The sequence below is a fragment of the Oncorhynchus kisutch genome, unplaced genomic scaffold (genome assembly GCF_002021735.2).
Source record: "Oncorhynchus kisutch isolate 150728-3 unplaced genomic scaffold, Okis_V2 Okis05a-Okis16b_hom, whole genome shotgun sequence".
NCBI lineage: Eukaryota > Metazoa > Chordata > Actinopteri > Salmoniformes > Salmonidae > Oncorhynchus > Oncorhynchus kisutch.
This window is the reverse complement of record NW_022261982.1, coordinates 3207412-3228949: the sequence shown is the minus strand read 5'-3', so window position 1 is coordinate 3228949 and position 21538 is coordinate 3207412. Positions and strand designations below refer to the sequence as shown.

The window sequence follows — 21538 nt, the reverse complement described above, 5'->3', positions numbered from 1 at the left end:
GGCAGGTAACAGGTCTACATACACAGCCATTTAGAAATCCCAGCCAAGGCAATAGCGTATAGTGAGTAAATCAATGCAATATATTGACGGGGTCCATGAGCCATATTCTGCTACTTACTTCAAACTGGATTTGCCAGAATAGCAACTAAGAATATAGCCACATATGCTCAATTATTTTAGTATCATTCACCATACTGTTTTGCTTTTCTGTGCATTGTAGCATAGTGTTATAAACCATGTGAATTTACTTATACATTTAGAGATTTCTGGATGTCAGTTATGTTTGTTTAGGCTGTTGGAGGCTATTTATGTAGTCTGAATGTGAAATTGCGTCACAATACACTTGGTTTGATTAGTGACTTGAGGCTGTAGACTTCTGCTTGGATTGAATGATGGGTTTTGCGAAAACAGCGTCAGGCATGATTCATCATAGCTCCTCTCCGCAATAATAGTGGAGCAAGGACCAGTAATAGCCTGCTGTGCCCCACGCCTTGGCTCGGCGCGCTCAATAAAAACAAAACTGTTTGAGAGCGCTTCTTCACCTAATTCAAAAGTCAGAAGATTAGGGTATGGTTTTTGTGTCGGCTACAGGTCTGGTGTTTTTGCTTTGGTGGATGACGATGTCATTTTGATTTGTGTAAAATGCACTGCGCTAAGTTTAAACAACATGCACTTGGCTATTGATGCAATGTCAACCCAATGCAATGAAATTGAATGACAACCTAGGCAACCACTCATAGGTTTACCAAGGCCCATTCTGTAATACTGCGATTACAACCACCCACTTGCTTACCACACATGACCTCACGCCCTCCAGGCTGGTTAGTAGTTCAATTACTAAAGTTGGATCCTGTTCTAATGGAGCCAGCCTACTGCTGGCAGTTTATCAATGTAGGCTGCAGCCAATCCTACCACCTCGAACTGTACATCAATAGCGCCTGCGCGCTCATTTCAGTACCATGGACAGTGCATACATACTCTCTACGTCAATGGCATGTGCGTTGGTTATAGCCAGTCATTTTAGAACCATGGACAGACGGCACACACAGACTCAGCACTGATGGTTCAGAACAGTGCGCTTGCTTTCTGTGTCGATGGCCGCTTGACATTTCAGTGCTGTAGAGCAGGCTAAACCTGTGCTGTGGAGGCAGACAGGCAGGCACACACACTGACCTTAAACTCAGTTCTGGTGAGATGTAGACCTGACTACTGTTAGTTCATCACACTAGGGCAAAATGTATTACTTTGCCTCCTTGATTTCCAGCTGTTCGACACGGTTGGTTATCTTGTAATGCGGTTATTGCTTACGTGTGTGTCAATCTGAGGAGAATTATACCATGTCTAACTGGCTATGACTGCCTTCCTTTTGACATGCCGGTTTGTGGAGTTATCAGAAGTGAAACAGTAGGCCTAACAATGTTGCAGGTAACTAATAAACCAATAGTAGCGTACCACGACTGTAGTCAGAACCTGAAGGATCCTTCATTCATACGGCTTCACCCCATGTGAATAAACAGGAATGAGTGAGAACTGCATATATTCTAATGTATTTGGAGATTTTGTTGGATGGCCAGACCAATTTACTGAGGATGTTTAAGGCACAACACTAACAAAGCTGAAGAGGCATATACACGTGTATGTATCAAGTATAAGTCACCTATTCTGATGGTTATGAATCACATAATGATAGTCTTTAAATCCAGTGGTACTGATGGTTATGAATCACATAATGATAGTCTTTAAATCCAGTGGTACTGATGGTTATGAATCAGATTATAACAGTCTTTAAATCTGGTGGTACTGATGGTTATGAATCAGATTATAACAGTCTTTAAATCCGATGGTACTGATTGTTATGAATCAGATTATAACAGTCTTTAAATCCAGTGGTACTGATGGTTATGAATCACAGTATGGTACTTGTTAGATCTGGTGGTACTGATGGTTATGAATCACAATATGGTACTTGTTAGATCTGGTGGTACTGATGGTTATGAATCACAATATGGTACTTGTTAGATCTGGTGGTACTGATGGTTATGAATCAGATTATAACAGTATTTAAATCCGGTGGTACTGATGGTTATGAATCACAATATGGTACTTGTTAGATCTGGTGGGGTGTTACATTTCTCAGGTTGTCAGACAGTGAGAGGTGAGACACAGGTGGTGTGTGACTTCAGCCCATAGCATCACCTGTCATGGCCATCTGTCTATATACACCTCGGAGGACAAAAACAAGTCTGTTTTCTAAAGATTAAAAGGGCCATCCGCAGTTGAAACAATAACAAAGAGGACTCCCCGCCACTGTTTTGATAAAAAGTTGAGGGATGGGGTGGCTGGAGAAATGGAACCACTCTCAAATTCTGCGCATCAATTATATACAAATGACAGTTTTAACCATGTTTTGAGGCTATACAGTGTTTGTTTACGTTGGAGTAAATCAAGCTTATCATGCTGGATTCTGATGGGGTACAACATTCTCATGAGGCATTTCTAAGTTTAAGATTACCCCTTTAAATCTGTAAAATATAAGGTTGCATCCCAAATGGCACTCTATTCCCTATATAGTGCACTACTTTAGACCAGAGCCCTATTCCCTATATAGTGCACTACTTTAGACCAGAGCCCTATTCCCTATATAGTGCACTACTTTAGACCAGAGCCCTATTCCCTTTATAGCACACTCATTTAGACCAGAGCCCTATTCCCTATATAGTGCACTACTTTAGACCAGGGCCCTATTCCCTATATAGTGCACTACTTTAGACCAGGGACCTATTCCCTATATAGTGCACTACTTTTGACCAAGGCCCATAGGGAACAGGGTACAATTTGAGATTCAGACTCTTATCTGAAGCTATAAAAGAGAATTCAAATGGACAAAGCCTCACCAGAGTCACCATTATTCAACTCAACATGTCGTGTCTGTCCTCACTCTATCCCTGTACTTATAGCCCATTACTTTATTGTCATTTCAGATATGATTGTAGTTGCAGTAACACATAAAAAATAGCCCTTGTGTCGTAGAGTGCTCCCCCACTTCCTCTGTCCAGGCCATGACTCCCAGTGGTACAGATCTGCTATCTTAATTTGATCACTGTTGTTGCAGAGATGTATCCTGCACATTTGAGTGTATTCAAGGTTTTAAAAGGCTTCTAAAGTATGTAATACCCAGCTGATTTGCACCAATGGAAAATGTATCAACCCCTACAAAAATGTCCATTAATTATAATCCACATAATAATTCCAATTTCATTTTCCGGCTGTGAGAAGCAGGGTCAATTTAAGGTAGTGCATCTGTAGGCTGAGAGAGAGAGAGAGTTTGAGGGGGGATAGAGAGAGAGTTTGAGGGGGGATAGAGAGAGAGTTTGAGGGGGGATAGAGAGAGTTTGAGAGGGGGATAGAGAGAGTTTGAGAGGGGAGAGTGAGTTTGAGGGGGAGAGAGAGAGAGTGAGTTTGAGGGGGAGATGGAGAAAGAGTTTGAGGATAGAGAGAGAGAGCAAGAGAGAGAGAGTTTGAGGGGGAGAGAGAGTTTGAGAGAGAGTGAGTTTGAGGGGGAAAGGGAGTTTGAGAGAGAGAAAGAGTTTGAGGGGGAAAGGGAGTTTGAGAGAGAGAAAGAGTTTGAGGGGGGATAGAGAGAGGGAGAGTGAGGGGGAGAGCAAGTTTGAGGGGGAGAGCAAGTTTGAGGGGGAGAGCAAGTTTGAGGGGGAGAGCAAGTTTGAGGGGGAGAGCGAGTTTGAGGGGGAGAGCGAGTTTGAGAGGGGGAGAGAGTTTGAGGGGGAGAGAGGGAGAGTGAGTTTGAGGGGGAGAGAGAGAGAGTGAGTTCGAGGGGGAGAGAGAGAGTGAGTTCGAGGGGGAGATGGAGAAAGAGTTTGAGGCAGAGAGAGAGAGTTTGAGGGGGAGAGGGAGTTTGAGAGAGAGAGAGAGAGAGTGAGTTTGAGGGGGAGAAAGTGTTTGAGGGGAGAGGGAGAAAGAGAGTTTGAGGGGGGAGAGAGAGTTTGAGGCAGAGAGAGAGTTTGTGAGGCAGAGATAGAGTTTGAGGGGGAGAGAGAGTTTGAGAGTTTGAGGGGGAGAGGAACAAAGAGTTTGAGGGGGAGATTAGGGGAAGGGCGATGGAGGAAAACAAACTCAGATCATCGTGGAGAAAGAACAGGAAACACCCAGTCATGTGACTGAGTTTAACTATGGGATTGAATTCATAAAGTGTGTGTGGGGTGGAAACATCCAAGGTGATAATTATGTCCATGCTGTTTGGAACTCCTTTGTTTATGGAGCTCTGACTCATGCATGTATACAGCACAATGCAGCACATGTTGCCATGCTACAGCCCTGTGCTAATTATTGACTGCGGTAATAGCTTTTATTGACTGTTGTGGGATACACATAATCAGCTTACAGTACATGCCTCTTCCCCAGAAAGAACCTAGAATCCCGATAAACTTGTGTTGTGTGTCACATCTCTCCCTCATATTTCTGAACAGCTGAAATAACAAAAAAACAGCCCAGAGAATTACGCCACGCAGTTTGAAATTACTGTTGCTATGATACTTACAACCCAGGTCACTTCAGTTTATTGGTCTTATTTCACATCTTGAGTTTCTTGAGATAGAACACAATGGACAATTCCATAGATGACATCACAAGGTCACACCAACTGATAGAATGCAAAATACGTGATACAACACAGTGCTGTACAACAGTTCAGAATAGGCCTAGAATGCAGGGCCAAAGTATATGCTCTTAGATGTAGGATACAGCAATACTCATTACTAGAACAAGAGATGTACTATGACCTAGCCCCCCTATGACCTAGCCCCCCTATGTCCTAGCCCCCCTATGACCTAGCCCCCCTATGACCTAGCCCCCCTATGACCTAGCCCCCCTATGACCTAGCCCCCTGGGATTGATAGTCTGTATTTTTGCATGCGGTTGATTGATTGACATGCTCTTGGGGCTCAGGGGCAGTGCACTAGTGGTTTGTCCAGTCTGTGATGGACTCTAGCTTGGCAACAATCTCCCCTGCTACTGCTGCAGACAGACGAGAGAGGGATGGACAGAGGAAGAGAGAGAGGAGTGTGAAGAAAGGGAGGGATACAGTGTGTATTAGTCATCATATCGCAGATATATCCAGACATGGATTCAAATAGTATCTGACTTCTTTGAAATACTTTGAGCCTTTGATTGAGCCTGCCTGAAGTGGCAGATGGACGGGGCTTGGACCGTTGCGACTATTCCATTGGTTCCGTTGCTCGGCGCCAGGCAAACTCAATCAAATGCAGCTAAAGTATTTGAAAGACAACTAATACTGTTTCTGGTGCACGGAAAGACATGCTATGTTTTCTCGTCTATGTTTCATCTTGTCTTGTCTGTGATCTTGTCTTTGTGTCTGGGGAATCGTATTGTTTTCCCCACAGAGAGACGGCCCTCTAGGCCAGTCTGTCTCCCGCTTCTGTTTTTGGAATACAGTACACACATAATCATGAATGCAAACTCACACACACACACACACACACACACACACACACACACACACACACACACACACACACACACACACACACACACACACACACACAGTGTGTACAGCCGTGTTGTGTCACATCTGGCCGTGTTTCCTCCCCAAGCAGATTGGAGCTCTGTAAAGGTCACCCATTACCTCCTTTATACATACATACAGACATACACACACACACACACACACACAGACACAGTCTGCCATCCAACACAACCCCCTGCTCTCTCTCAATTCAAAGGGCTTTATTGGCATGGGAAACATATGTTTACATTGCCAAAGCAAGTGAAATAAAAAATGAACAGTAAACATTACACTCACAAAAGTTCCATAGGAATAGAGACATTTCAAATGTCATTTTATGGCTATATACAGTTTAGTAATGATGTGCAAATGGTTAAAGTATACAAGGGAAAATAAATAAACATAAATATGGGTTGTATTTACAATTGTGTTTGTTCTTCACTGGTTGACCTGTTCTTGTGGCAACAAGTCACAAACACTGCTGCTGCTGTGATGTCACACTGTGGTATTTCACCCAGTAGATATGGGAGTTTATCAGAATGTGGATTTGTTTTCAGATTCTTGGTGGGTCTGTGTAATCTGAGGAATATACAGAGCATTCGGAAAGTCTTCAGTCCCACAGACCTTTTCCACATGTTGTGACGTTCAGCCTTATTCTAGTATATATATATGTTCAATCCCCCCCTCATCAATCTACACACAATACCCCATAATGACATCACAATACCCCATAATGACATCACAATACCTCATAGTGACATCACAATACCCCATAATGACATCACAATACCTCATAGTGACATCACAATACCCCATAATGACAAAGCAAAAACAGGTTTTTAGAATTTTTTGCAAATGTATTAAAAATAAACAACTGAAATATCACATTTACATAAGTATTCAGACCCTTTACTCAGTACTTTGTTGAAGCACGTTTGACAGCGATTACAGCCTCGAGTCTTCTTGGATATGACGCTATAAGCTTGGCACACCTGTATTTGGGGAGATCCTCCCATTCTTCTCTGCATATCGTCTCAAGCTCTGTCAGGTTGGATGGGGAGCGTCGCTACACAGCTATTTTCAGGTCTCTTGGGAGATGTTCGATCGGGTTCAAGTCCGGGCTCTGGCTGGGCCACTCAAGGAAATTCATAGACTTGTCCTGAAGCCACTCCTGTGTTCTATTGGCTGTGTGCTTAGGGTCGTTGTCCTGTTGGAAGATGAACCTTCACCCCAGTCTGAGGTCCTGAGCGCTCTGGAGCAAGTTTTCATTCGGGATCTCTCTGTACTTTGCTCCGTTCGTCATTCCCTCAATCCTGACTAGTCTCCCAGTCCCTGATGCTGAAAAACATCCCCACAGCATGATGCTGCCAAAACAATGCATCACCATAGGGATGGTGCAGGGTTTCCTCCAGACGTGATGCTTGGCATTCAGGCCAAATAGTTCAATTTTGCTTTCACCAGACCAGAGAATCTGTTTTCTCATGGTCAGAGTACTTTAGGTGCCTTTTGGCATAAATGCCTGATTAGTGGAGTGCTGCAGAGATGGTTGTCCTTCTGGAAGGTTCTCCCATCTCCACAGAGGAACTCTGGAGCTCTATCAGAGTGACCATCGGGTTCTTAGTCACCTTCCTGGCCAAGGCACTTCTCCCCCGATTGCTCAGTTTCGCCGGGCAGCCAGCTCTAAGAAGAGTCTTGGTTGTTCCAAACTTCTTCCATTTAAGAAAGATGGAGGCCACTGTGTTCTTGAGGACCTTCAATGTTGCAGAAATAGTTTGGTACCCTTCCCCAGATCTGTGCCTCGACACAATCCTGTCTCGGAGCTCTACGGACAATTCCTTTGACCTCATAGCTTGGTTTTTGCTCTGACATGTACTGTCAACTGTGGGACCTTATATAGACAGGTGTGTGCCTTTCCAAATCATGCCCAATCAATTGAATTTATCACAGGTGGATTCCAATCAAGTTGTAGAAACATCTCAATGATGATCAATGGAAACATAGCAAAGAATACTTATTTAAATAAGGTATTTATGTTGTTTTTTTCATCTTTAATACATTTGCAAAAATGTCTAAAAACCTATTTTTGCTGTGTCATTATGGGATATTGTGATGTCATTATGGGGTATTGTGATGTCATTATGGGGTATTGTGTGTAGATTGATGAGGAAAATGCTGTATTTACTCCAGTTTAGAATAAGGCTGTAATCTAACAAAATGTGGAAAAAGTCTTGGGGTCAATACTTTCCTAATGCACTGTGTGTCTCTACTATGGTCATACATTTAGCAGGAGGTTAGGAAGTGCAGCACAGTTTCCACCTCCATTTTGTGGGGCAGTGTGCACATAGTCTGTCTTCTTTTGAGTGCCAGGTCTGCCTACGGCGGCCTTTCTCAATAGTCGGTCACAGTGGTCAGGTATTCTGCCACTGTGTATTCTCTGTTAGGGCCAAATAGCATTCTAGTTTGCTCCGATTTTTGGTTAATTCTTTCCTACGTGTCAAGTAATTATCTTTTTGTTTTCTCATGATTTGGTTGGGTCTAATTGTGTTGCTGTCCTGGGGCTTTGTTTGTGTTTGTGAACAGAGCCCCGGGACCAGCTTGCTTAGTGTCCTCAGCTTACTTAGGGACTCTTCTCCAGGTTCATCCATCTGCAGGTGATGGCTTTGTTATGGAAGTTTGGGAATCGCTTCTTTTTAGGTGGTTATAGAATTTAACGGCTCTTAAATTCTCTCTCTCTCTCTCATTTCCCTCCCCCAGTTTAAGGGAACATTATTGTCATGACATATTGTCAATTGCCAGAAAATCTGAAATAATACAAAATATCTCTCTCCCTTCCTCCTCTCTGTCTCTTCCTCCCTCTCTATCTCTCTCTGTTCTTCCTCCTCTCTGTCTCTTCCTCCCTCTCTATCTCTCTCTGTTCTTCCCCCTCCCTCTTTCTCTCTTTCTTTTCCTCTTTCTGTCTCTTTCTCCTCCCCCTCTCCATGTGCTTCTCAGGCTGTCTGTTTGAGAAGAAGCTCTGCCCCAGAGACCAGCCATGCTCAGATGGTCAGTATGACATAACACCATCTCTCTATCTAACCCATCTTCTTCACGTTGTCTCACTATACAATCCTCTCTCTGTCACCAGACACTCCGGGAGGTGTTGGCAGTTCTTTAATAAGACAGGGGTGTCAAATTCTTAGTCCTTGTGCGCCAAAGTCTCTTCCTGTTTCCATTTCAGCTGTTACTGATTGGCTGGAGGCTACACAAATGTCCAATCAGTCTGTGGTCTAGACCTGGGAAATCAGGTGTGTAGCCTCCAGCCAATCAGTAACAGTAATTTATCAATAAGTTGAAACGGAAACAGGAAGAGACTTTGACGCTTGACAAAGATTTTTTATTATGTTGACAAGATGGTCGAGTGACCTCTCAAAGATGGAAGGCAGGCAGGAGGAGTCGAGATCAGGTATTTGTATTTATTATGGATCCCCATTAGCTGCTGCCAAAGCACCAGCTACTCTTCCTGGGGTCCAGCGAAATTAAAGCAGTTTATACAGTTTTAAAACGTTACAATACATTCATAGATTTCACAACACACTGTGTGCCCTTAGGTCCCTACTCCACCACTAACACATATCTACAATACTAATTCCATGTTTATGCGTGCGTGCTAATGTTTGTGTTGCTTCACAGTCCCCGCTGTTCCATAAGTTGTTTTTTAATCTGTTTTTAAAATGTAATTTTACTTCTGGCGTCAGTTACTTGATGTGGAATAGAATTCCATGTAGTCATGGATCTATGTAGTACTGTGTGCCTACCATAGTCTGTTCTGGACTTGGGGACTGTGAAGAGACCTCTTGTGGCATGTCTTGTGGGGTGTGCATGGGTGTCCGAGCTGTATGCCAGTAGTTTAGACAGACAGCTCGGTGCATTCAACATGTTAATACCTCTCATAAATAAAAGTAGGGATGAAGTCAATCTCTCCTCCACTTTCAGCCAGGAGAGATTGACATGCATATTATTAATGTTAGCTCTCTGTGTGCATCCAAGGGCCAGCTGTGCTGCCCTGTTCTGAACCAATTGCAATTTTCTGAAGTCCTTTTTTGTGGCTCCTGACCACACTACTGAACCGTAGTCAAGGTGCGACAAAACTAGCGCCTGTAGGACCTGCCTTGTTGATAGTGTTGTTATGAAGGCAGAGCAGTGCTTTATTATGGACAGACTTCTCCCCATCTTAGCTACTACTGCATCAATATGTTTTGACCATGACAGTTTACAATCTAGTGTTTCTCCAAGCAGTTTAGTCATCTTAACTTGCTCAATTTCCACATTATTTATTACAATATTTAGTTGAGGTTTAGGGTTTAGTGAGGGTTTTGTTCCAAATACAATGCTTTTAGTTTTAGAAATATTTAGGGCTAACTTATTCCTTGCCACACACTCTGAAACTAACTGCAGCTCTTTGTTGAGTGTTGCAGTCATTTCAGTCGCTGTAGTAGCTGACGTGTATAGTGTTGAGTCATCCGCATACTCTGCCTTTACTCAAAGTCAGTGGCATGTCATTAGTAAAAATTGAAAAAGCAAGGGGCCTAAACAGCTACCCTGGGGAATTCCTGATTATAACTGGATTATATTTGATAGGCTTCCATTAAAGAACACCCTCTGTGTTATGGTAGACAAGTAACTCTTTAACCACATTATAGCAGGGGGTGTAAAGCCATAACACAATAACACAATAATGTCAAAAGCTGCAGTGAAGTCCAACAAGACAGCCCCACAATCATTTTATCATAAATTTCTCTCAGCCAATCATCAGTCATTTGTGTAAGGTGGCACTATTCTAGCCAATCAGAGGACAGATACGCTTGTGAACAACAGGTAAAACTCAATATCAAGTTGCCCTCCTTGTTCCACCCCCCCCTTGTCTCATCTCCCTTGTTTCCACCCCCTTATTTCACCCCTCTTGTTTCATCCCCCCTTGTTTCATCCCCCCTTGTTTCATCCCCCCTTGTCTCACCCACCTTGTCTCTTGGAATCTGTTGTTTAATCTGTAACCAGTCACATCCTGTCTTTTAAAATGGTATTCGCTCCCCAGTTCCCAGTGTGCATCCCAAATGGCCCCCTATTCTATGGACCCTGGGCAGAAGTAGTGCACTATATAGGGAATAGGGTGTCATTTGGGACTTCATGCATATAATGACTTTAACCAGTTCAACTGTTGTGATGGGCAGGTGTTCTGCTGTCTACTGTCTCATAGGAAATACTACATTATTCATACTCAATTAACTCAATGGCAGTTGTCATGTGTTTCCTGATTTTTGTCTACAGAACTGCATGTGTGCAAATGTGTTTGCAAGTGTGTGTGAGCGTGTGTGCCTTCATGTACGATGAGGCACACTCTGAGCATCAGTGTGTAAACACACGGCCTCTCTCCGTCAACCTGCTCTTAACCAATCACGTCTCTTTCCCACCGTTTCCATGGCAACAGTGACATCACCCGGTTGACGGCAGTGTCTCTCCCCCATGTGTATGTTAGAGAGAGAGAATGGGTGAGAGAGAGAATAGAGCTGGGCGATGACTCATCGAGACCCACTCGCACATCTACAAACACACAAACATCACCATAGTACATCACCATAGTACATCTCCATAGTACATCACCATAGTACATCCCCATAGTACATCACCATAGTACATCTCCATAGTACATCTCCATTGTACATCACCATAGTACATCACCATAGTACATCACCATAGTACATCACCATAGTACATCACCATAGTACATCTCCATAGTACATCTCCATAGTACATCTCCATAGTACATCACCATAGTACATCACCATAGTACATCACCATAGTACATCACCATAGTACATCTCCATAGTACATCACCATAGTACATCACCATAGTACATCACCATAGTACATCACCATAGTACATCTCCATAGTACATCTCCATAGTACATCACCATAGTACATCTCCATAGTACATCCCCATAGTACATCACCATAGTACATCACCATAGTACACCTCCATAGTTGTGTGCGCGTGCATATGTGTTTATGTGCATGCGTGTGTGTGTTCTCTGTGCTTTGTAGATGTTCCTGCTGCCCCAGCAGGAGAGGGTTCGGCTGTGTTCTCTATATTCTGTAGGTTGGCTGCTTGGCCGGTCTCTGCTGCCCCACCAGGAGAGGGTTCTGATGTGTTCTGATGTGTTCTGCTGTGTTCTCTATATTCTATAGATGGGCTGTTTGGCCAATGTCTGCTGCCCCAGCAGGAGATGGTTCTGTATGAGGTGTCAGTGCCTGTGCTGCACAGACTACAGGAGGTGCTCAAGGAACTGATGATGCAAGGTAATTAAAGTCACACACACATTTACACACACACACATAGCCACATATAGACATATCCATACTCCATGCATACCCACTAACCCATTCACACAAAGGTTGTTAGGTCCAGAGTGTGGTTGTAAAAGTGATTACCTTAGTGATGGTAAAGATCATGATCAGATAATCAGGTCTCATCAGCTACCACGGCAACAGGGCTGAGGGCTCTATAAGGTCACACTCCTCAAGTTACCAGGTTACATCTATGACTACTATGATTGACATCTGTATCGGCCTATGGCTGTGCAGGATTGTCCTGGCAGGATGACATCACCCAGTACGTCATTCGCAAGGAGCTGAGCCGTGTTTCACTGACCCGCCCCCTGTCTGGACGTCATGACAACCCCTCGTCTCAGTGAGTCTCCTGCTCTGTTGACTATAATTAAAAGCAGATCTATAATTACATCTGTTCTATTTGTCTGCAGATTTCCACTGGAAGGTCTGTGACTCAATGGGGGAATTGTTTTGTAATAGCAGCCAGGAAAGGTTATGAGATTAGGAAGAGACCTTTAGAAAACCCCAGAACCAGATCTTTGAGTTTAGAGAAGAGATGTTTAAAATCCAGTCCACGAGGAACAGGCCACAGCCTCTGCGTCTCTCTCTTCCACTGGTAGTTGATTGATTGGTAGGTTTTATTTGTCAGTTAAAAACGTATACACACAGTACATGTGGTCGGAATAGCACAATTAATTCAGATACTTATTTCCATTGTGGTCCCATTGATAAGTGACCTTAGCAGACAGTCAGTCACTGTCACTGAGCGTCTGACATAGAGCACAAGTAGACTAAGTCACACTCAAATGTTGTTAGAGAAAGTGGCCCTAAGAGGACTGTGGTCAAATACTTCTGCAGTAGAGGGAAGCCATCATCAGAGGACTGTGGTCAAATACTCCTGCAGTAGAGGGAAGCCATCCTCAGAGGACTGTGGTCAAATACTCCTGCAGTAGAGGGAAGCCATCATCAGAGGACTGGAGTCACATACTCCTGCAGTAGAGGGAAGCCATCATCAGAGGACTGTGGTCACATACTCCTGCAGTAGAGGGAAGCCATCATCAGAGGACTGTGGTCAAATACTCCTGCAGTAGAGGGAAGCCATCCTCAGAGGACTGTGGTCAAATACTCCTGCAGTAGAGGGAAGCCATCATCAGAGGACTGTGGTCACATACTCCTGCAGTAGAGGGAAGCCATCATCAGAGGACTGTGGTCACATACTCCTGCAGTAGAGGGAAGCCATCCTCAGAGGACTGTGGTCAAATACTCCTGCAGTAGAGGGAAGCCATCATCAGAGGACTGTGGTCAAATACTCCTGCAGTAGAGGGAAGCCATCCTCAGAGGACTGGAGTCACGTACTCCTGCAGTAGAGGGAAGCCATCCTCAGAGGACTGGAGTCACATACTCCTGCAGTAGAGGGAAGCCATCCTCAGAGGACTGGAGTCACATACTCCTGCAGTAGAGGGAAGCCATCCTCAGAGGACTGGAGTCACATACTCCTGCAGTAGAGGGAAGCCATCCTCAGAGGACTGTGGTCAAATACTCCTGCAGTAGAGGGAAGCCATCCTCAGAGGACTGGAGTCACGTACTCCTGCAGTAGAGGGAAGCCATCCTCAGAGGACTGGAGTCACGTACTCCTGCAGTAGAGGGAAGCCATCCTCAGAGGACTGGAGTCACATACTCCTGCAGTAGAGGGAAGCCATCCTCAGAGGACTGTGGTCAAATACTCCTGCAGTAGAGGGAAGCCATCCTCAGAGGACTGGAGTCACATACTCCTGCAGTAGAGGGAAGCCATCCTCAGAGGACTGGAGTCACATACTCCTGCAGTAGAGGGAAGCCATCATCAGAGGACTGGAGTCACATACTCCTGCAGTAGAGGGAAGCCATTTTTAGACAGGTGCAGGATGACTTGGAAGTTGAGTTCTTGTGAGTGAGGGAAGCTATGTTCCCTATGAGGGTCTGCAAGTGCTAATGGGTTGGCCTTATTCAGATTTTCTCCATTCATACTGTATTTCTCAGGTCCTCAGAACCTGTGCAGAATGCCCATCTTTCCAAGATGCAGTATCCTCCCAGGACCAAGGCTCAAGGGGACGATCCCAACCCAGACCTGATGCAGAGTTACCTGGACTACATGATCGTGGATCCCCCCAAGGCCTCCCAGTCCCTCCACATGCAAACTCTGGACCCTTACACCTACCGCCAGGTGGGAATGGACACACACATATACACACACACACACACACACACACACCCATATACACACACACACCCATATACACACACACACACACACACACACACACACACACACACATCTACAGTGTATTTATATCATACAACTCATAGTTATATGGTATCTATCTACTGTATATACATTCATACACACAACTACTATTACCACGTACAGTTCATGTGTGTAAGAATGTATATACAGTACATAGATACTATATAACTGTGTCGTATGATATAAATACACTGTAGATAAATACCATATAACTATGAGTAGTATGGTGTAAATACACGTAATCTCTACAGTAGATAGATACTATGATATAAATACACTGTAGATAGATACCATATAACACCCCACAAGACCTGCCACGAGGTCTCTTCACAGTCCCCAAGTCCAGGACAGACTATGGGAGGCGCACAGAACTACATGGGGCGGCAGGTAGCCTGGTGATTAGAAAGTTGGGCCAGTAATCGAAAGGTTTCTGGGTTGAATCCTAGAGCTGACAAGGAAAAATCTGTCATTCTGCCCCTGAACAAGGCAGTTAACGCACTGTTCCCCGGTAGGCTGTCATTGTAAATAAGAATTTGTTCTTAACTGACTTGCCTAGTTAAATAAAGGTTACATTTGAATTAAAAAATAGATAAAAATGCATAGAGCCATGGAACTCTATTCCACATCAGGTAACTGATGCAAACAGTAAAATTAGATTTTAAAAACAGGTAAAAATACACCTTATGGAACAGCAGGGACTGTGAAGCAACACACACAGGCACAGACACACAAATACACATATGATAACATAAGCACTATACACACATGTTAACATGGATTTAGTACTGTACTGTAGTTGTAGAGTAGGGGTCAGAGGGCACACAGTGGGTTGTGAAATCTGTGAATGTATTGTAATGTTTTTAAAATTGTATAAACTGCCTTCATTCTGCTGGACCCCGGGAAGTTAATGGGGATCCATAATAAATACAGTAGATTGTATCAATTCCTTTTCCCAGAGGGCATCTCTGTGTCTGTTTATGGGTTTATTAAGCAGCAGTATGGTTACCAGGACGACGAGGAGCGCTCTCTTAACTCTCTGGAGGGTGGTGGTTTCCCCCGCCCTTCTTCTCACGCCGGGGGTAAAGGGTCCCGCCCCCAGGACCGAGACCGCCAGGTGCTCCAGGACCTGGTCTCCCTGTACCTCTCCTCCCCCGCCCAGCCGGCCTCCCGCCACCGTGGGGCAGCAACACCGATCTCTACCTCTCCCTTGTACCAGGACCTGGACTTCCCTCTGGACTACGCAGAGGACTACGTTTCCCAGCAGGACGTGGAGGTCCGCAAGCAGCAGCAGCTGGATCAGACGCAGAGGAAAGCTCAGAAGGACTACGGATCGCTAGCTGGATTGGATGGTGAGTGTGAGGCAGTCAGTGTGTGTGTGTTTGGGGGGGGTTGGGGTGTTGTGTATGTCACAGGAGGTTGGTGGCACCTTAATTGGGGACGATGCGCTCGTCGCAATGACTGGAGCGGAATCAATGGAATAGTATCAAAGATACATCAGTTGCATGGTTTCCATGGTTTCCATGTCTGATGCCATTCCATTCACTCTGTTCCAGCCATTATTATGAGCAGTTCTCTCCTCAGCAGCCTCCACTGGGTGGGTGGGTGGGTGGGTGGGCCACATGAAAATATATCACATTGTCCCTCCCCACCACAGGCCACACCAACCCTGTGCAATTGCTGTAACCACACACCTCCAGAACCCAATCAACCCATTCAAAGCTTTAAATAACTCTAGCTTTGCAGGCCTGCAACTCTCTTGTAGTCTAATAGTTACTGACAGTGTGCTGTGATAATATAACACTGTGCAGACATGCATGCAACATTCTGCATACAGTAGAATTCACTATTCGATGCAAGACTGATCCCCTCTATAAAAATGTGCCATCTTTTACAGTCTAAATGTCATTTGAATTGGAAAATTCTTCAATGGAAAATTCTCTTAACATTAATGAATAACTTAAAATAAATGTAACTTAAATATACATGAACCTCTTCAATTAAAATAAATGAACATTAACATCTATAGAATGATATAACAAACAAAATAATAAAATCAGCAGCAGATTTTTGAACTAAGTATACATACCAACTAGACAATAAGCAGCTGTAAAAGTAGAAATGGAAAATGAAATGAAAAGGCCTGATGGTGGCGCTAGAGGAAAGGTCAAGAGGTCACCAAATCAATAGGTTTCTTCCACCTGGGGTCTTGATTGTACTCAACCAATTTTATGGCAATCCAGCCATTACTTTTAGATAAATCTTGTTCTCAGTCTTGTTCTCAGTCTGTGGGCGTCATGTGTGTGTGTGTAGTGATCCAATATCCACAGCCATGTCATTTAACAGTTATGGCCCTTGTTCAGCCTTACTCACCAAGAGCCCAGCACCAAGCCTTCTTGCTAGCAAAGTCACTGATCAAGTCTTTGAAGTCCAGCTTTCTAGCTAACTGACTTTCAATGGACAGCATGGTAAGACTGCAAAGCCGGTCCTGGGACATAGTGGACCTCACATAGTTGTTTATCAGTTTTAGCTTACTGAAAGCTCTCTCGCCACCAGAAATATACGTAAAGCAATGCACACGTCTCCAAAAATGCTTTGCAAGCTGCATCTTACAAATTGTGTTCAGGAGACCAAGGGGACAAGTTAGGGAGGGAAGTGGCAGCATATACAGTGTTCAGGAGACCAAGGGGACATGTTAGGGGGGAAGTGGCAGCATATACAGTGTTCAGGAGACCAAGGGGACATGTTAGGGGGGAAGTGGCAGCATATACAGTGTTCAGGAGACCAAGGGGACATGTTAGGGGGGAAGTGGCAGCATATACAGTGTTCAGGAGACCAAGGGGACATGTTAGGGGGGAAGTGGCAGCATATACAGTGTTCAGGAGACCAAGGGGACATGTTAGGGAGGGAAGTGGCAGCATATACAGTGTTCAGGAGACCAAGGGGACATGTTAGGGAGGGAAGTGGCAGCATATACAGTGTTCAGGAGACCAAGGGGACATGTTAGGGGGGAAGTGGCAGCATATACAGTGTTCAGGTGTCAGGAGACCAAGGGGACATGTTAGGGGGGAAGTGGCAGCATATACAGTGTTCAGGAGACCAAGGGGACATGTTAGGGGGGAAGTGGCAGCATATACAGTGTTCAGGTGTCAGGAGACCAAGGGGACATGTTAGGGGGGAAGTGGCAGCATATACAGTGTTCAGGTGTCAGGAGACCAAGGGGACATGTTAGGGGGGAAGTGGCAGCATATACAGTGTTCAGGTGTCAGGAGACCAAGGGGACATGTTAGGGAGGGAAGTGGCAGCATATACAGTGTTCAGGTGTCAGGAGACCAAGGGGACAAGTTAGAGGGGGAAGTGGCAGCATATACAGTGTTCAGGAGACCAAGGGGACATGTTAGAGGGGGAAGTGGCAGCATATACAGTGTTCAGGAGACCAAGGGGACATGTTAGAGGGGGAAGTGGCAGCATATACAGTGTTCAGGAGACCAAGGGGACAAGTTAGAGGGGGAAGTGGCAGCATATACAGTGTTCAGGTGTCAGTAGACCAAGGGGACATGTTAGGGAGGGAAGTGGCAGCATATACAGTGTTCAGGTGTCAGGAGACCAAGGGGACAAGTTAGAGGGGGAAGTGGCAGCATATACAGTGTTCAGGTATCAGGAGACCAAGGGGACATGTTAGGGGGGAAGTGGCAGCATATACAGTGTTCAGGAGACCAAGGGGACAAGTTAGAGGGGGAAGTGGCAGCATATACAGTGTTCAGGTATCAGGAGACCAAGGGGACATGTTAGGGGGGACAGTGGCAGCATATATTCAGGTGTCTTACTTCATGTTGAAACTCAGGTGTCAGATCTCTGGAATACTTCATGATCAGTGGTTGGCACACAGAAGGGACTTTATCCTCACTAATCTGCCTAACTTTCAGAACAGCAGAAAATTATTCAAAGGGTTTTGCGGTGGTGTGGAACCTCGTGTTCAAGTCACTTATGATGTTGTCCATAGCAGTAAAACACACTGTGTTCCGAAACACTGTTGCTGCACTGTCCTGAGCTGTCTCCTCTTGAGAGGTCTCATCATGGAATCTCTTCCTTTTCCTCTGGCGGCTGTGTTTCTTGCTAAATTGAGGTGCAACATCCATTTGCGTAGCAGTTAGTGTTTCCTCAGACAGGAGAGTCTCCCATCCATCTCTAAGAGTCTGCATCTCTTCCTTTAAGGCTCTGATATTGGCTGCCTCTGTGTCAAGTGACATTTTTCCTGACTGGAGAATCACATTCCTGTCCTCAATGCATTTCAGTACCTGCAATTATGCCAACTTACATGTCATTCAACCCAATGCTGCTCACCTCCTTCTTCAGTTGGGAGTAGGGCTGGTTCAGGGGGGTGGGGATGGGGAGACAGGGCTGGTTCAGGGGGGTGGGGATGGGGAGACAGGGCTGGTTCAGGGGTATGGGGATGGGGAGAAGGGCTGGTTCAGGGGGGGGTGATGGGGAGACAGGGCTGGTTCAGGGGGGTGGTGATGGGAGACAGGGCTGGTTCAGGGGGGTGGGGATGGGGAGACAGGGCTGGTTTAGGGGGGTGGGGATGGGGAGACAGGGCTGGTTCAGGGGGATGGGGAGACAGGGCTGGTTCAGGGGGATGGGGAGACAGGGCTGGTTTCCAGGGGTATGGGGATGGGGAGACAGGGCTGGTTCAGGGGTATGGGGATGGGAGACAGGGCTGGTTCAGGGGTATGGGGAGACAGGGCTGGTTCAGGGGGATGGGGATGGGGGAGACAGGGCTGATTCGGGGGGATGGGAGACAGGGCTGGTTCGGGGGGATGGGGAGACAGGGCTGATTTGGGGGGGATGGGGAGACAGGGCTGATTCGGGGGGATGGGGAGACAGGGCTGATTCGGGGGGATGGGGAGACAGGGCTGATTCGGGGGGGGGGGATGGGGAAGACAGGGCTGATTCGGGGGGATGGGGAGACAGGGCTGATTCGGGGGGATGGGGAGACAGGGCTGATTCGGGGGGATGGGGAGACAGGGCTGGTTCGGTGGGGGCTGGGGGGGGATGGGGAGACAGGGCTGATTCGGGGGGATGGGGAGACAGGGCTGGTTCGGGGGGATGGGGAGACAGGGCTGATTCGGGGGGATGGGGAGACAGGGCTGATTCGGGGGGATGGGGAGACAGGGCTGATTCGGGGGGGATGGGGAGACAGGGCTGATTCGGGGGGATGGGGAGACAGGGCTGGTTCGGGGGGATGGGGAGACAGGGCTGGTTCGGGGGGATGGGGAGACAGGGCTGATTCGGGGGGATGGGGAGACAGGGCTGATTCGGGGGGATGGGGAGACAGGGCTGATTCAGGGGGATGGGGAGACAGGGCTGATTCGGGGGGATGGGGAGACAGGGCTGGTTCGGGGGGATGGGGAGACAGGGCTGGTTCGGGGGGATGGGGAGACAGGGCTGATTCAGGGGGATGGGGAGACAGGGCTGGTTCGGGGGGATGGGGAGACAGGGCTGGTGAGTCTGAAGCTGTATCTGTTGGGCCTGGCACCAGGCAGGGACAACTGATTTAGTATGAACAGTTTGCTAAAAGTTTGCCTGCATTAAATGTCGGCTAAAAAAGGAGCGAAATGTAAACACATTTTCTGTGAAGATAACATTAGGTAACTAATGTTAGGGGAGCAAAAGTAGCATATTTCACTACGGATGAAGCTAACAGGTTCATTTCCACCAGTCACGGACGACACCCACCTTCCTTTGTGAAACATTGGGTGACATACTGTCGCCCTTTTCTCTCTCCTGTCCTGTCCTTTTCGTTTCTGGAAGCCAGATTTTTCTTTAGGAAACTGAGACATGATGCTCCACCGGCACTCGTCACTCACAATTCACTGCTAGCAAGTACCTGTCGCGCTTGGTTTCAAATCAAATCAAATTGTAATGTTTGATGCGAATAGTCTGAGTAGCCATTAGATTAGATGTTCAGGAGTCTTATGGCCTCTTGGTCCTAGACTTGGTACTCAGGTACCGCTTGCCATGTGGTAGCAGAGAGAACAGTCTATGACTAGGGTGGCTGGAGTCTTTGACCATTTTTAGGGCCTTCCTCTGACACCGCCAGATGGCAGGAAGCTTGGCCCCAGTGATGTAATGGGCCGTTCGCACTACCCTCTGTAGTGCCTTGTGAATTTTGACCTGTCTAAAGGTCCTGGGGGCAGGATCAAACCATTTCATGTAAATAGAGGGGGGTTGGGCAATACAGAGACTCTCTGGATGTTTACTTTTTGCCAAAAACAAGAAAATAAAAATAAACCGTTAGTTTATTAGTACATTGTAAATAAAATATTATATTAATGATGATAGGTTAATCATTTAATATAGAATGCTTTTTACCTAATGTTTTTTTTAACCTAATGTTTTTAGGGCCCCTGTCAGTCACAGGCCATTAGAATCGTCCTAACCCCCCCAACCCCCCATACGGCGCCCCTGTCTATAGGGTTTTAAAAAATGTTCTTGCCTGCTGTGGCTGAGACACGGAATGCCTAATGTCTGGCATGCCTGTACTTTTTTCATCACCTGCCTGTTGACCTCTCACCTCTAACTCTGTATGACCCTGTCTGTTTGTTCAGATGACTCCCTGCAGAAAGTGTCTCTGCTCCTGGACCACTATGGCATCGATATGAAGGACTTAACCCCTCCACAGCTGGCCAACCTGCCTGCAGCACTGAAACAGCTGCAGATGGAGAGTGCTACTGACTTGGACACCGACACAGCAGGTCTGTCAGAGCGCAGGCATGCAGCTGAACCCTGTCAAAGCACTACACTACGGGTCAAAGGTTTTCGAACACCTACCCATTCAAGGGTTTTTCTTTATTTTTTACTATTTTCTACATTATAGAATAATATAATAATATAATAATCAAAATGATGAAATAACACATATGGAATCATGTAGTAAACAAAAAAAGTGTTAAACAAAACTAAATATATTTTATATTTGAGATTCTTCAAATAGCCACCCTTTGCCTTGATGACAGATTTGTACACTCTTTGAATTCTCTCAACCAGCTTCACCTGGAATCCTTTTCCAACAGTCTTGAAGGAGTTCCCACATATATTGAACACTTGTTGGCTACTTTTCCTTCACTCTGAGGCCCGACTCATCCCAAACCATCTCAATTTGGTTGAGGTCGGGGATTGTGGAGGCCAGGTCATCTGATGCAAAGTGTGTTGGGTCATTGTCCTGTTGAAAAATAAATGATAGTCCCACCAGATGGGATCAAATCAAATTTTATTTTGATTTGTTTAACACTTTTTTGGGTTACTAGATGATGTGTTATTTTATAGTGTTGATGTCTTCAGTATTATTCTACAATGT

At 45.7% G+C, this 21538-nt stretch overlaps 1 protein-coding gene across 4 annotated transcripts in view; it reads left to right on the top strand.

Annotated features, from left to right (window-relative positions):
* The window catches only part of LOC109885346 (receptor-type tyrosine-protein phosphatase-like N), a 38699-nt gene that overhangs the window by 309 nt on the left and 16852 nt on the right, over window positions 1–21538 (top strand). For 2 of the 4 annotated variants that reach the window (XM_031813599.1, XM_031813601.1), the window contains exons 2-7: window positions 8531–8581; window positions 11763–11873; window positions 12159–12264; window positions 13920–14103; window positions 15176–15533; window positions 20790–20936. In XM_031813599.1, coding sequence (XP_031669459.1) covers window positions 8531–8581; window positions 11763–11873; window positions 12159–12264; window positions 13920–14103; window positions 15176–15533; window positions 20790–20936 — 957 coding nt within the window. The remainder of the gene's footprint in view (window positions 1–8530; window positions 8582–11762; window positions 11874–12158; window positions 12265–13919; window positions 14104–15175; window positions 15534–20789; window positions 20937–21538) is intronic. The other 2 variants (XM_031813600.1, XM_031813602.1) reach the window with 1 other exon arrangement.